The sequence below is a fragment of the Aythya ferina genome (assembly GCF_964211825.1).
Source record: "Aythya ferina genome assembly, chromosome: 10".
NCBI lineage: Eukaryota > Metazoa > Chordata > Aves > Anseriformes > Anatidae > Aythya > Aythya ferina.
The window spans coordinates 2,682,656-2,695,562 of NC_140306.1; the positions used below are offsets into that span (position 1 = coordinate 2,682,656).

The 12,907-nt window shown below is 38.3% G+C and overlaps 1 protein-coding gene and 1 long non-coding RNA gene across 11 annotated transcripts in view; one reads left to right on the plus strand and one right to left on the minus strand.

The window, feature by feature from the left end:
- Nucleotides 1-12,907, plus strand: part of LOC311442088 — a 40,481-nt gene that overhangs the window by 22,028 nt on the left and 5,546 nt on the right. The gene's annotated exons all lie outside the window — the stretch shown is intronic.
- Nucleotides 1-12,907, minus strand: part of LOC311442087 (contactin-6-like) — a 143,324-nt gene that overhangs the window by 3,274 nt on the left and 127,143 nt on the right. For 9 of the 10 annotated variants that reach the window (XM_084530864.1, XM_084530857.1, XM_084530855.1 and 6 more), the window contains 6 exons: nucleotides 10,002-10,072; nucleotides 6,967-7,201; nucleotides 6,300-6,415; nucleotides 4,801-4,987; nucleotides 1,806-1,918; nucleotides 259-427 (listed from right to left, as the gene is read on the minus strand). In XM_084530864.1, coding sequence (XP_084386990.1) covers nucleotides 259-427; nucleotides 1,806-1,918; nucleotides 4,801-4,987; nucleotides 6,300-6,415; nucleotides 6,967-7,201; nucleotides 10,002-10,072 — 891 coding nt within the window. The remainder of the gene's footprint in view (nucleotides 1-258; nucleotides 428-1,805; nucleotides 1,919-4,800; nucleotides 4,988-6,299; nucleotides 6,416-6,966; nucleotides 7,202-10,001; nucleotides 10,073-12,907) is intronic. The other variant, XM_084530858.1, reaches the window with a different exon arrangement.

Sequence of the window (12,907 nt, forward strand, 5' to 3'; positions counted from 1 at the left end):
TTCCCAAAGCATTCCAGGCCAGGGCTCATGGAGACATACATTAAAGATTAAGATCACACATGGGTGTTGGGAAATTGTTTCCCCACTAATGAACATGATAAAACCAGAGACTAATCTACTTTCATCCAGTATTACAAAGCAATGAGAGGGAAGTCACCTACGGTAACAAAACATCTGTTAATCCTTTGTACTTCTTAGAGGCACACGCATTTCTTATTACGCAATAATATTCAGAGAAGGATAAAAATTCTCACATACTTGATATTTTTGGAATCCTAATTTCCTCACTGCTGCTGCCATCCCCACCATCACTGACTGTTCTTATTTCGATGAGATAATCTTCTTCAAATGGCACCAGAAGTTCAGCTGAAGTGTTGTTTGTCTCCAGTATATGAGTTTTGCTGTGTCTGTTTTGTCTGTACAAAATCTAAATAAAAAGGGGTTAGGAAACAAGAGTTACTTCATTTATTTAAGTTTTAATGGATTTTTTTAAATGGCTGAGAATACTTTCTGTCATGTCCCAAACTTTTCATAATTCTATCAGCACCCTGCAGAGTATTAAATACCATTAGAAAAACATTTTTACAAGTTGAAGAAAGGACAGAAATTTGGATAGTAGCACCTGGGTTTCCACTTAGGAAGCACATTTCTGCAACTAAATTTGAGGGATTCAGGAACTGCTTGTGTATGGGTCTTTTCACTAAAGTATCTCTGGGTCATAGTGTGGACTGGCCACTCTGGCCCCACGCCCAAGTGCTCTGGGGAGTCTGGGTGGGGATCCTGCAGACTACGGCTTTGTCCTCCAAGAAGCCTTTCTTCCTTGCTAGCAATCTTGTGAAAACAAACTTTTAATATATTTATGCTAAAAAGAGCAACTGAAGAGCAAAGCAGAAAGAGAGTTAACAGGGATCATACAATAAATACGCAGTGAGCACTTAAAGCACTCTTTCCACATCAAAATGTAATAGGAAAGTGTAGCCTGGAAGCAGGTATGTTAGACACAAAGGAAAAGAGCTTAATAGACTAGTTTTAATGTTTTTCCCAGTGTGTGGAGCTACTCAAGCACACTCACTAGAATCTAAAAGGATATGATCTCAAGAAAGATTGCAAGGTGGATATTTTAATATTTTTTTTTCTGTCCTTTTCCTCCCTGGGCATAAATAACACTGCATAGACACTAAAATGCTGAGCAATGCAAGGATCTTGATCCTAGGAACCTTTCCTCATGTAAGTGCTCTCCACAACCATTTTTACCATCCTTCAGGAATAAAGTCTCTCCTGAAGTCTGTTGGGGTCAGAGGCACTGCAAACAAACTTTAAACTAAATTTTACTTTCCTTAAAAAATGGATTTATAGAAGCGCTTTTTACTTCACTCACATTGATCTTTATGTGAGTGTCTTCCTATCTAGTTTCAAAGATACATTTATGAATTGTCAGAGAGTGAGGACTTTCAAATGTATTTTATGCCTCTTTAATTCTTAAGAGACTGTTCTCTATTTCTTACAAATGTGTGAAGCTCTTGTCAAAAAAGATGTGAATGCAAGAATCTGATACAAGTAAGATTACAAGGGAAATGGGACAGGAGTTCCAGTGCTAGGGACAGGATACCCCTGTGTTAGGATAAAGGCATCCTACTCTGAATGAGATATTCTTCCATGTTTTGTGTAAATGTCAGCCAACTGTCCCAATAACTCCAGAAAAGTCACCTTTTTCCAGGTAATGAATAGTCACATTTCAACAAGTCACTTTTTCCCCTTTTATTATAAACAATGTGCATGATTAATGAGATAAAGCAATGACTTACTTTGTAGCCTAGCACTTCTGATTCATTCTCCATTGTTTTTACGTGCTCCCAGTTCAAGCAGATTTTGGAATTTGTCAGTTTCCAGGCGATATTTGCCGGGGGTTGACTCGGTGCTTTAAAAAACAGATGATGATAATCACAAGATACAACTAAATATTAATTTGCATAGTGTAATTGAATGAGCCGCTGACATGGAAGTAACAAATGCATGGCTGATTCAAGTCTAAAAGAGTAAAAAATATTTTTCAGTCCATCATTGCTCTCATATTAGTCAGAATAAAGATCTATTCATAGCACAAAACCACTTACTGTGAGAGTTCATTTTGGAAATTAGGAAAAGCCTGACAATGTCTGACAGTTCAAGTTACATTTGATAGATTTTGCTTAAGCACTGTGTTGTTTCTATCTATATTGTAATGGACTAGAGAATGTTTTGCTGCATGGATTTCAGGGGAAAAAAAAAAAAAAAAAAGCTAAAACTAAGAGTAGAATACAAAAGGCTATATTTTCATCAGCCATGAGTGCAGGTTACAAAGAGTTACACATTAAAGTCTCCATGTGATCCATCATGAAACATTGCAGGATTTTATAAATTCTCAGCATAATAGGCCGCGAGTAGATTTTCAAAGGCTTTTTATGCCTAAGTGCCAGGACTTTGAAAATTTGCCTACAAGTGACAGAAATTGAATCCTGTGAGAACATGTGAAGTTGAAACTGTGCCTTTGAGCTAATGCTGTCTCATATTTAGAACAACACATTATCTTCATCTCCATGGTGTGTCCTACTGGACCCTGCCTGGGAGGACAGTGCTGGAGGTATTAAAGGAAATAGGGACTTGAATAGAATTAAGAAAAGACGGGAGATATCTGGAGAAATAGGGCTTCTGGGTTGTGAGTATCCCAGACCTGACTTTAAAATGTTAAACTTCTGGGATACTTCATTTCTCCCTGCAGTTTCTATATATTGATGATTAGCATACATAGCTAAGAAGGCACTGTTGATTTGGTAATACAGCATAATCTATTTAATTTCCCACAGACAGAGAATAAATTGATTGTGTCTCTTATATTTGTCTGCTTCCTGACTGTGGAGAAGCTTAATCCATCCAGCTGGTAGGGAAAGGAGGTGTTAGTGGGCCACCCAGGTGAACCTAAGCAGGTATCCTTCCAGGAGCCATAAGTCAGTGCTGGATAAATATTCATTTTTGAAGGTGTTTAAATATATTCATATGCCTAAAACCACAGGTTTACTTTTTTTTTTTTTAAAAAAAAAAAAAAAAAAAAAAAACAACTTCCTTGCTGCTTTCAGCAAATATTTTTGTTCTACTGAGTCTAAGTTTATACTTGTAACTTATTTCAAATTTCTTCTGTTGAGATATATATTTGTAAAGAAAAAGAAAAAGTGATGAAATCTCTGAAAACCATGACATATAAATAAAGAAACAGAAGAGCTGAGCCTCATAACTGTTTTTAGTGGGAGCAGTATGCTCAGGGAAGGAAGACATCATTTCTACTTTCCTAAGTAGTAAACTCAAACCAGAATATCAACTTAGACCTTAAATTGATCTTAGACAAGTAAGCTTCAATCAGAATTGCTCCTATTTGGCAGAAGGCCTATTTTAGTTTTGAGTTTTGCTTAGTCTTTACAATAATGCCATGTACAGAATATTTTAGGAATCTTTGGCAATGAGTACAAAGACAGATCTATTAGCTTGAAGCTAAAGCTCCCACTGTAGATATACATTGTTTATATTCTCTTGATGTATTACCTCTTCCCATATTGAAAGTGCCTGCATCTTTCAGAAATGAGAGCTTAAAAATTTAATATATGTTTTAAAATATTAAATGGGTTATTTGGACTTTAATTTTTAAATGAACCATTAGCACCATCCTGAGTTTGACAGAAGATGAAGACAATGTAAAGCAAAAGCAAATTCATTCCCTATATGTCCTGTCTCTTGACTGCTGTGTCTTTATTTTTTCTGTCATACAAATATACATACAAATATAGAGAATGATTTCCAGAGATTAGTTCCTTTTCCATTAGAAAGTTGTCTGTGAGAAGAACTTAGGGCATATGGGTACATAACGGATTACCAGAATTTTCTATTTTATGATTATTTTGCTCTTAGTGAGCATTTACTTTACAGGTTCAATCATGTAGAACAGTGCTCAGCACTTCCCTATTATCTTGGAGTATGGCCCCTTGAAAGCATAGGTTTCGTGAAGTTGTTTCTCACGAGTAGAGTAGCATATGTTTTTACTTCTAACTGCAGGAAATTTAAACAATTACTGACTAAATATATATTTATGAGAATGTATCACATACGCTACCGTCTGTACTGCACAATTTAGAGATTTCAGAAAAGCATTTTGAGAATTTAAGTTTTTTTTCTTTTCTTTTCTTTTCTTTTCTTTTCTTTTTTTTTTTTTTTTTTTAAAAAAAAAAAAAAAAAAGCCATATTCCCATACCCAAATCTGTGGTTTGACCTGTGGAATATCTTTCCCTTATTGACTCTGCATCTCATTTGAAATCTCCTGAAAGCAAGTACCACACTGCTGCAATTCAAAAGGAAATCCTTCCTAATGGTTGCTACACTGGAGGAACACAAATACCTCTGTTATCCAGTTTTGCAAGCATAGAGAATTACCTTAGCACATACACATAACAAACCTAGAACCTCTCCTATGAAGACAGGCTGAGGGGGTTGGGGTTGTTCAGTCTGGAGAAGAGATGGCTCTGGAGAGACCCTACAGTGGCGTTCCAGTACCTAGAGGGGGCTCACAGTCTGAGTAAACTCAGTGGTGACCACAAAATTGTTATCAGGGAAGAGAAGAAGAAGTTTCCTAGTCACAGATTTCATTGCTTCATTTGATGAAGAAATTTGGGATCTCATTGATATTGCAACATTTAGCAGAGCTAGTCACAGTAAGCTGAAATGTCACTATCCCACCAGGGAGCTTGCAACATTTGTTGTACAAAATTGAATACTCACGTGACTTTTTAGTAGTGACATTTACTGGGGTGCTGGAGGGCCCTGTCCCTGCTGTGTTGTAAGCCCGAACTGTTGCAAAATACACCGTGTTAGCCTTTAGTCCTGTGATATTTTTGGCTGTTACATTCCCATTGACTCTGACTTTACCAGCTGTGCTTTCCTTGGGATCATCGGTCCAATATAAAACCTGAAAAGCCAAAACAAAGAAAAGGCAATTAATTGTTTTAAATCAGTTAAGGAATTGGCTGGGAAGCAGACAAACTGATAATGAAGATTTCAAGGAATACAGGATTTTTCATATTCAAAACTCGCAGGAAAGAAAACCAAGCATGAATATTTATAGAGAAGAAATAAAATTTGAGAAACAGAATACCAATTAAAAAAGCAAATCAAATCCTTAGCTTTATAGATGTCCAAAAGGAAAACTTTGATGATGTGAGAAATTTTAAAAGCTTGCTTGGTTTTATGGTTTGAACATTCATGAAAAATACTTAAATGATACAAAGAATTATTTATCTCAATCATCTAAGAGGATTTTAATTATTTTGTATCCTGCTTCTAATTTTGACTTTTAGCATTTGTTTTTGGAAGGTTTGTGTGTTGTATGTGTCTCCTACTACCTTGCTTTAGACATTTGTAATGAAAGCACAGAAATTAAAGTATTTCTGACTTTGTTTACCCTTGCTTTATTTTATCTACAGAAAATTCACTGTGCAAATAAAATGCCCAGGAATCATATTTGAGATTACTTTGAAGTACTCCAGCTAGAAATATAAACCCTTCACCACACTCCCATGCCCCGAAGGCACTGCTGCTCTGTCCTGGGGATGTCAGATGCAGCTGACACTGGGGCTCTGCTCCCACCCTGTGCTGGAGACCTGAGAGAAGCCAGAGGCAGGGTGAGTGCCACTGGGGTCTGGCAGCATCCACATGCCCCTGCAGCTCCCCTGTCTCAGCCCCTGAAATGCCTGTTGCTGGATCTGGCCCTGGGCTCATGCCATTATGCCGGCGGCATACCCCAGTGCACAGGGCATGCAGCCTGTCACTTACTAGTACATGAGCAGCTGCTCACTACGAACAGAATTGAGAAGCCCAAAGCCTTTCAAATATGCCACAGCAGAAGCTTTGGATGGTAATGATGTGCATGTTCTTCTGTAAGTGTTGCTGTGGGTCATGTGCGTGTCCCCTAAAGATCAACTGCCCCATTGCGCTCAGACAGCTGTCTGAGGAGGGAGGATCACCTTTGTTTTATGGAATCAAGCACAAGTCCTTTTATTGTGGCCTTCACATATGATTAATCTTGAAGTTTTAATTTATATTACAAAAAAAGCTGGGATAGAACTATAGTCTGGGTCTACAAATGCTTGTGATTAGGTGAAAAGTCAGGTGAAAAGCTCCATCAACTGCTGACTTGGCAGTGAGGGAAGAGGAATCAGAATATGAAAGTGGCTGGGGATGGGATGGGATGTCTGTAAGGTGCCCAGCACCAGCTGCCTTACCTCGTAGCCCAACACCCTGCCTGTGAGCCTGTTCCATGCGATGGGCTGCCAGGAGACCTCCACCTCTGCTGCCGAAATGCTCAGTGCCGAAGTCCCTGCTGGTGCTATCTGTGGTTCTGGGTCATGGGAGAAAACACAGCCAGCAGAAAATTTGTGGTATTAAAAGGGTGTTGTCTCAGAAACTTAAAGAGATTCAAGAAAAAAAGACAAGTTTTTTGGTGGAAGCATCAGGCAGCAGCTCAAGAACCCTGGTGTGAATCCCTAGCTTTGCTGCCTGTTTACCGTGGAGCACCAGCAAAATTGTAATTTTTCAAAATCGATCATAACCTGTGATATGGGACAGATATTTAGAGGAGGTCAGCTGCACGGAGTGATCTGAGCCCTCTAACGGGTAAACTGTTTTCGATGTCCCCTGTTTTTTCCTAGCCCACTCAGTGGGAGCTCCCTGGGGACAAGTCTGTTGAAACTTGCCATCTACTTAAAGCAGTTATGAAAAACTGTCCCTTGCTTTTGTTCACTTCATTTTCCCATCCTCTGTCTTGCGTCTCTTGAAAACCTGCAATAAGCAGCTTTGAGCTAACTTCTGGCTATTCTTATAGAGATCTGTATTATCATACCTGGGACCTATAGACTCTACACAGTCAGCAATAGGAGTAATGTGCTTTACCATCTTCTCCTGAGTAGACAATGGATATGGAGCTCAGGGTTCCTTCTCCTTCATTGTTGTAGACACCAACTTTCACTTCAAAAGGAGACAGAGGTGTAATGCTTTCATTCCTATAAATGTATTTGCTTGCTTCTACTGAAGCCACCACTGCTTTTGTCCAGGTTGTTGAGCCAAGGGGACGGAACATAATGATGTAGCCAAAACCTTCCCCATTCTGCAGTTCTTCTGGAACTGGCTGTAGTGACAAGGCAGTCAGTCAATAAGCATTTGCAAGTATACACTCTTTTAATTGAATCTTCATTCTCTCAGTATATTTTAGTAGTATTGATTCAGTTGACTGTGCCTTAGAGAAGATAATAATGTTTGTTCCATCAGTCAATGTAATATTGAAATAAAAATCAAAATAATAAATCTATTGAGGCAATCAATTTAGAAACAAAAGATCTGATCAGCTCCATTAAAGTTATTCTCTTCCAGGCATGAAGTTTTCAAAATTAAAAGCATTTCACTCAGCACAGGTTGTAACTGATTTTTTTTTCCCCCCCAAGGGGTGTAGGAATGCTAATTTTAAAGAAATTATTTTAAAAGAAAGAAGGAGTTGGAAAAGGAGCAAAAGTGTATATATAGAAGTGCATGTCAGCTGTATAATTGCCTGTGTATGTGTACAGCACTTACATATTTTTTAGCACAAGTGAGAGTCTTGAGTGCATGAACATTTTCTTATTTAAGTTTGTTTAGAACAGAAATGTTATTGCAAGTCAACATGGCAAAATTAAGGCTTCTATTAATAAAATCTCATGTCAAGATATTTATTAATGACTCATACCGAACAGGCAATTACATCAACACTATATTTTTTTTCTTGGGAAAAACAACACTTCTACATTGGTTTCTCAAAGCAAGAGAACATTTGTGAAATAAGAAAAGATCAGTAGTACGTAGAAAAAGGAAGCTTTTATCAGTAAAACTTCATTTATATTAGATGTTTGCATCAAAGCCAGGTGCAAGGAAAAACAGCTATGAAAAATGGCGCAGAAATAGAGGGAAAATCAAAGGGGCAGAACTGCAGCTCCCGCAATGGTTCCTGGCTCCAAACTTCTCCCCTGTAGAGAAACTATCAGGAGCACTAACAGTCTGAGAAGGTGGGAGGTAAAAAAATGAAAAATAAATCAAGGAATACATCAGCAGATTTCAGGGCACTGAATGTATTCTTCCTTTCATAAATTCCTTCTAATTTATTAGTAAGATATTTGTCAAATTATAACTCTGATCTGACATATATAACAAATGTTGTCATTCTCTAAGTATTTCACAAACATTAATTCCCCAATCTACCCAATCTTTTTCTTATCCAGTCCCGAGAGATTTAAGTGTGAGAGATGAGGGTGCATCAGGGATTTATAAGAGTTCAAGCTACTTTCTAGAGCATTTAATTTGTTTTTGAGGCTTCTGTGACCTCAGATTTAATCAAGATGTTTAGTGAGTTCATCACAGAGAGCTGGAGAGCCTAGTTCAGTGTTGTTAGCTTGGCATAATTAGTATTTCTTCTGACTATTTTTCAGGACACACTATGAAGTCCAACAGGATAATTTGATTGAGATCTCTCAGGTTGTTTTTCAATTTTCATGTTCTGCTCCCAAAGAGTAGATCAGTAGAGGAGAAAATGAAAGAAAACAGTGAAAGATGCATATGGAGGAAAATTCAGTTCAGTAAAAGTGAAGTTTCACTCTATTTGGAGCATGCAAGGGGAAAAGCATTGGCAGTATTATTTATCTTGTGGGGACTTTTTCTTTTGATCTCATTTTTTTCTGTCACTTCCCTTCCTCCCTCAAAAGGTTGGTTAAATGGCAAAGTTATCAGCATACAGGACAACACAGGTAACTCACTTAGCTGATAAATAACATTACTTGTAGTTTAAATTAATTTCTTTTCCTTTCTTTTAAACCATGTACAGGAGCTTGGCTATTCCTCTGGAAAAAGAATGAAGTCAGGGGAAAGAGCAGACTGCTTTCCTTGCATAAGCTGAACTAGAAGTATTTTTTTATCATTATTATTTAATCAAATAAATATTTTCCATGACTTATGAATGGACCACTGTGCTTCTGAAGCCCTGGTCCAAATTAAGAATTAACCAGAGATTGTCTGCAGGCTCTGAGACATTCACACCTGTCCATAGGATGGGTAAGGCTGTCTGGGCTCTGTCCTGCAGGCTGGGTGATGCTGACAGCCTGGGACAGCTCCTGCTGTAGACAGTTGTCTTCAGAGCCAGGTGAGATGTTTACCTACCTGAACCACATGCATTTTTCAGCAGCAATGAAAAAAACAAAAAAAAAAAAACAAAAAAAAAAAAACATTTTTTTCCACTGTCCAGCACAGGTGGACACTGTGTTTTGGTCAGTTTTTCCACGAGGGCTGGAGCAGCTGCCCATCACTGCAGAGGCTTTGCACGAGGCCGCCTGCCTTTGTCATGGTGCCTGCAGAGATACAGGTGGGTAGCTGGAGAAGGAAGGCTACTTCTCACCATGCTTGCTTTCTGCTCTCTGCAATGACCCGTGCTCACTCATTGCAACTTCTAGTGTGGTATTAATAGTTCTGAAATTGCGTATTCTCTCCTCTTGCTGGAGTGTTGGAGAATTAAAGGGCTCATCTCCTTTAATGCATAATAGGATATGTCTTGTCAGCACAGAGTTCCAGAATGAAAAACATGTAAACAAAAGTATGAAAAATGTTAATGCAGAAAATGGCCAAGCAGATTAGTGTGTTAAGCACATCCTGTACAATGGAGATAAGAGGGTTATACAGACTTCTAAACATCTTTATAACATGCCTCTTAAACTGTTTATTTTTATAAATGGTTTGCTATAACACAGAAAACTTGCTGTGCATCTTACAGACTGCTTTCTCTCCAGATGCAGGATGAAATCCCGGCTCAGCCTGAGCCAGTGACTGAAAGCCTCTGGATTTCAGCAGGGCTGTGATTTCACCCATAGACTTTTCCCCACTAAACAGCTTAGGTTAATTGAGCTAACAATTACCTCCCATGTGATGACCAGCTCAGAACGGCTCCCTCCTCCTCCACTGATGTTCGTTGGTGCCACCACGGGAACTGGAGAACAAGAGACATCGGTGCCTGCAGCAACCCCCTGCTGCTGCCAGGGGCCTCGTCCACTGCAAGATTAAAGGGTTTCCTCCCAGCTCCTCTCACATGCAGCTACTCTGCCTTTCAACACGTAGAACAGGGACTACATTATATAACGGTGCATTTTAAATGAACTGAAATTATGTTTACACATTTTCAAGTTTCTAAGGCTGAAGCCACAGATGTATTTGATACATGAGTACCCTGGTTCAAAAAATTAATTAAAGAAGCTAGTAGCATCAAGTATCTGACATTATTATGCCTCATCAACTAATTGGCAAAATGATGTTCCATTCAGACTGTAGCTGCAACACTACTGATTTACTAATTATGCATTTGTTCAGTAAACATGTTGTTGGAGCAATATATTAATTTTTTTTAATTGGCTGTATGCTTTGCTTAGGAAATTCAAAACTTGTAATTTTTCTCCTTCTCCCAAGACTCTAAGTGGCCAGGAGTGCATTGATTAGAACCTGATTTCCCCAGCATTGCTCCAGGTGTATGGCCCCATAGGTCCATGGTCAAGGTCAAATAACATGCTGGTGTTGCAAGCTGAAGGGGCTTCTCACCTGTCAAATGGCTCTTGGTGGAGAGGCAAGGAAAATAGCAGTATTTCTTGCTTTTTACTCCATATTTCAGTAAACACGGTCACCCCAATTACTCTATAAATATTTATACTTTTGGGGAAATGGGTTGTGGTATAATGGGTGGGATTTAAAGAAGTTTTATTCCTATTATATAATTTGCTATAAATTTACTTGCAAGGATGATGTCATGTTTTTGTTGTTGTTGTTGGTGGTGGTGGTGGTGGTGGTGTTTTTTTTTGTTTTTTTTTGTTTTTTTTTTTTTTTCTGTTGCTGCAGGGACATGAACAAGTAACGAAGACAATTCTTTAACTTACATACAGAGACCAAAAATATATATGAGGGCATTTGTTCTCTTTACCATCTCCAAACATTTGCTACTATTTCTTCAAGTTTGAAGATTGGACAAGACAGTTATATCTCAGAAGTTTTTTCAGAGATTTTGGCAAGTTTTGCCATGACTGCCTGCCCTTCCCCATATTTTTCTCCCAGTGTTGGTACAGCTGCAGGAGTAACAATAAAGGCAACAGCCCTCCATGCTCACAGAAACTTATGTGAATCAGCTGTCACTTCTACATTCAAATTCACATTTAAATCTTTACCTAACTGCGTTCTCTCTAGAAATGTAGAAATTTAAAGATAATTTTGTTTTGCAGTGAGAAAAGTAAATGCAAGTACAAATAGACTAAGCTTTTTTTTTTTTTTTTTTTTTTTTTTTTTTTTTTGAGAGAGAGAGAGTTTAGTATAGGTATTTAGTTTTGTCACTCACAATCCATGTCTTTGTGTACATCAGAGGTAAATAATTGAAGACTGGAAAGAACATTAAAGAAATAAAAAATAACAAAGCAGATTTTCAAGCCTACTACTTCACTGTTTCATGAACCAGTTGATGCTCAATTAGTTCATGTGTTAAATGTGTTCAGTACTTAATACGTTTGCATGGGAAAAAAAAATGTCCTACTGCTCAGCAGAGCCTCATCCAGGTCATAGTTGAGAAACAGACAAAAATTTACAGTTGACTGCACCAACAGAGGCTCAATTAATTCTCAGCTCTATTTTAATGAAATGAACAGTGGCTCATTTGCATCCGCAAATCTACTAATGCTCAGATTTTAGCTGGCAAAATAGCTATTAAAACAGCTAAGTTCACATTCACCCTTCACTGCCAGTCTTTGCTCTCCTTACTTCAATGTTGCATTCAGTTTCCTATCCTGATAAAAATTAAAGACAAGCCTTTATTCCTCCCACCACATAGCAATGCTTTGAAGCAGAATGACTGACAGCAGTGAAGGGGTTAAGTTACTAAAACCTAACGTCAGTCTTTCTGTTTGTTTTGGTGAACAAAAATTGGGCAGAACTGTAAGGAAATAATGTTCCTTATGCTATTGCCATGGTAAATATTATTAATTTTATTGTTTCTTTCTAGCTGTAGCCTTGTGAATCCCCCCAATACTGTATTTTGAGTTCTGTCTTGAAATGTAGTTTGCCAAACTTCAGAGCATGGCAAATGAGATAAAAGAAGAGGAGAAAGTGTAAAAAACTGTAAAACCTGCTTCCCTTTCAGTGCCTTCCATCCTGTAACTGCTTATTTTATAGGGGGGAGAGAGTTGATGAACAGGGGGCTGAGAGAAACATAAAAACAAAGCAAAGGTTTGGACTTCAAATAAATTGTACCAAACAGATAAGGTCAAAGGACTGACAGTGTTGGTCATCCAAGAATGAGCCTTCTTCCCATGAGGTTCCAAGTCCCGGAAGATAAATGTGTAAAGGTTAGACAGACTGATAGCAAGGATCCTGTCCTGGAGTCAGTGGAAGCTATTAGCTTCACTGGGCTTTGGATGTTGTAATTTATTTCCTCCAGTTAAAGCCAATATCCTGTCCCTACCAACGCTCAGATATCAAACAACCTCTGCAGCAAAGCTTTATGTGCTTGTGCTAGAAAATGCCAGAGAGCTGGCTTTATCATTTTCTATTCAAGTCCTGGAGCAGTATATAAATGTAGTTATAATTGGAAGAAAACAAATGTTGATCCACAATTGCTTGAATGAAAGTTTGTGTTCAGGCATGAGGATTTTTGGGGACATAACAAAGTATGGGCCAGCTCCAGCCTTTATTGCTGGCCCAGGTGATCTTGAACTGGAGAGAAAAGCATGGGGTAATTCTAAGTCATGTCCAACCATCCCTCGCATCAAGTACTGCAGGTGTGCTGTCAAGAAGA